The 2336-nt window shown below is 43.0% G+C and overlaps 1 protein-coding gene across 1 annotated transcript in view; it reads left to right on the top strand.

Moving 5' to 3' along the window:
* Window positions 1–71: 71 nt before the first annotated feature.
* SARC_12575 (hypothetical protein) overlaps window positions 72–2336 on the top strand; it is a gene marked incomplete at its 3' end in the record, with an annotated part of 5764 nt that continues 3499 nt past the window's right edge. Inside the window, exons 1-3 of the mRNA XM_014293315.1 lie at window positions 72–242; window positions 1235–1422; window positions 1807–1890. Of these exons, the coding sequence (XP_014148790.1) occupies window positions 205–242; window positions 1235–1422; window positions 1807–1890 (310 nt within the window). The 5' untranslated portion in view covers window positions 72–204. The remainder of the gene's footprint in view (window positions 243–1234; window positions 1423–1806; window positions 1891–2336) is intronic.

The following is a 2336-nucleotide window of genomic DNA, read 5'->3' as shown; positions in this document are numbered from 1 at the left end:
TATATATATATCCGCACATGTATACACATATTTAAATTCGCTTATATATATATATATATATCTCAACTGCAATAGGAACATGGGCCGGACTTTAAACGCATTTCCACCACCGAGGAGCCTTCAGAGGACAAAGCCAGCCCCTACGCCGTTAACACCAACATAGAGAGTGTGCTCACCGGAAGTTCGGCACTTGCACTCAGCACCATGCCTGGTGGGGTTGCAGCGGAACAGTATATCGATGGGTATGCTTGCTGTTGTGTGTGCATGTATGTTTATTTAGTTGTATGTACAAGTATGTTTATGTAGTTGTATGTACATGTATGTTTATGTAGTTGTATGTATATGTATGTTTATGTAGTTGTATGTACATGTATGTTTATGTAGTTGTATGTACACGTATGTTTATGTAGTTGTATGTACATGTATGTTTTTGTAGTTGTGCGTTCACGTACACTTGCTATAAAGAGATGAATGTCTACGGGTATGCATTTTTGTTGTATGTGCATGTATGTTTATGTAGTTGTATGTACATGTATGTTTATGTAGTAGTATGTGCATGTATGTTTCTGTAGTTGTATGTGCATGTATGTTTATGTAGTAGTATGTGCATGTATGTTTCTGTAGTTGTATGAGCATAAATGTTTCTGTAGTTGTACGTTCACGTACACTTGCTAGAAAAGGATGGATGATGATGAGTACGCATGCTCGTTGCATGTATTTTCATAGCTGTTTGTTTACGTACCCTTACCAGAGAGGGATGTATATACGTATGCTAATGTATCTCTGGAATACCAACGTATTAGAGTGTGCTGACGAGAGGTTCGGTACTTAACCACCCCTTCTACTGTGTCAAGATCGGCACGGCTGAGCAGAGAGCGTTTGTTTGGTCATGAACGCTGAGTGTCTATGAAGACTCATTCCAATCCAGTCCACTCCTTAGTCGATGTCGATGTCAATTCTCGTCTGTGGTATAAAGACCCTTTCAATCTAACTTTTACCCCCAACCCCCCCTCTCTCCTCCCCTTCATCAATAGTTAATGTCAAATGTAGTCTGTAGTGACCCTATGAAGACCCTTTCAAACTATCTTGTCCCCCCCATCCCTTTCTCCCCTTCATCAATAGTCAAAGTTAACTGTAGTCTGTAGTGACCCTATGAAGACCCTTTCAAACTAACTATCCTCCCCCCCCCCACCCCCCACCCCCCCTCTCTTCCCCCCACTTTCCTCACGTATAGTTCAAGTAGGCCAGTGTCGCAATTCAGCCGCGTGGGAGTGCATTTCCGCAACAACGATGGTACACCGTTGCCCGACGGACACGCGTCTACAGCGCGAGCGTTCTGTCCTCAGTCGCACTTCTTCATGTACACACAGGTAGCACCCCCCCAGCGGATAACAGGCATAGGCCAGACACCACCCATACAAGGTAGGCAGGCGTGTGTTTGTGTGTATATCTGAGCATGTGTGTATGGTTGTATGCGTATATATGTTTGGTATTTGTTGGTATATGCGTATGGGTTATATATCTTAGTATCCCTTGCAAGGTAAGCAGGCGTGTGTTTGTGTGTATATCTGAGTATGTGTGTATGGTTGTATGCGTATATATATATATATATGGTACCTGTATGTATATGCCTGTATATCTTAGTACATGCCTCATGCAAAGTAGGGAACGATGTGTATATAATTGAAGCTTTAGCCTAGCTATTCCTGAATTAAGCCATGTTCTGTAGCTCCCTTTCGCACTGTGGTTGTGAGCATGCTCCGTATATCTATTTATAGATTCTATTTTTAAACTTCATTTCCTCAGGCAACGGCGAGCGAGAAAAGGGCGGGAAGCACTTTGCGCACTCCAAAGCTTCATTCAAATCCGAGCAGACGCTCAAACCGACCGGTAGGTCATTGTTGTACTCTGATTGGATATAAGTTATGTAGGTATGCAACTCGTGCTGCTCATATACACACCCAGTGCGGGATCTTACCTCGATATGGGCTACATGCATATCAAGTGCTTCTCAGATGCACTTATATATATATATATATATATAGATGTGTGTGTGCGTTACATAGTACAGCATATTCAACCATGTTGTCCTACATTTGATTTGCAAGCACATCGTGTCTCCACCGCAGCGTTCAGCTGTGCTATACGACGTGGTGTAGTGGGCGCTGCACGCACATCGTGTGCCTCTCATTCAATGCAAGTCACACCTATATCCTGCGGTTATTGCGATAGGCATCATACATAGTATGTCGTAGAACATACTCTCACGGCTCAATGTACGCGTCTGTCACCTTCATTGGTTGTGTATTCTTATATCATGCATCCACCTCTTTGAC

The sequence above is a fragment of the Sphaeroforma arctica genome (assembly GCF_001186125.1).
Source record: "Sphaeroforma arctica JP610 unplaced genomic scaffold supercont1.2410, whole genome shotgun sequence".
Classification (NCBI taxonomy): Eukaryota; class Ichthyosporea; order Ichthyophonida; genus Sphaeroforma; species Sphaeroforma arctica.
Note: the sequence above shows the minus strand (reverse complement) of the source record. Positions and strands in the feature narration are given on the sequence as shown.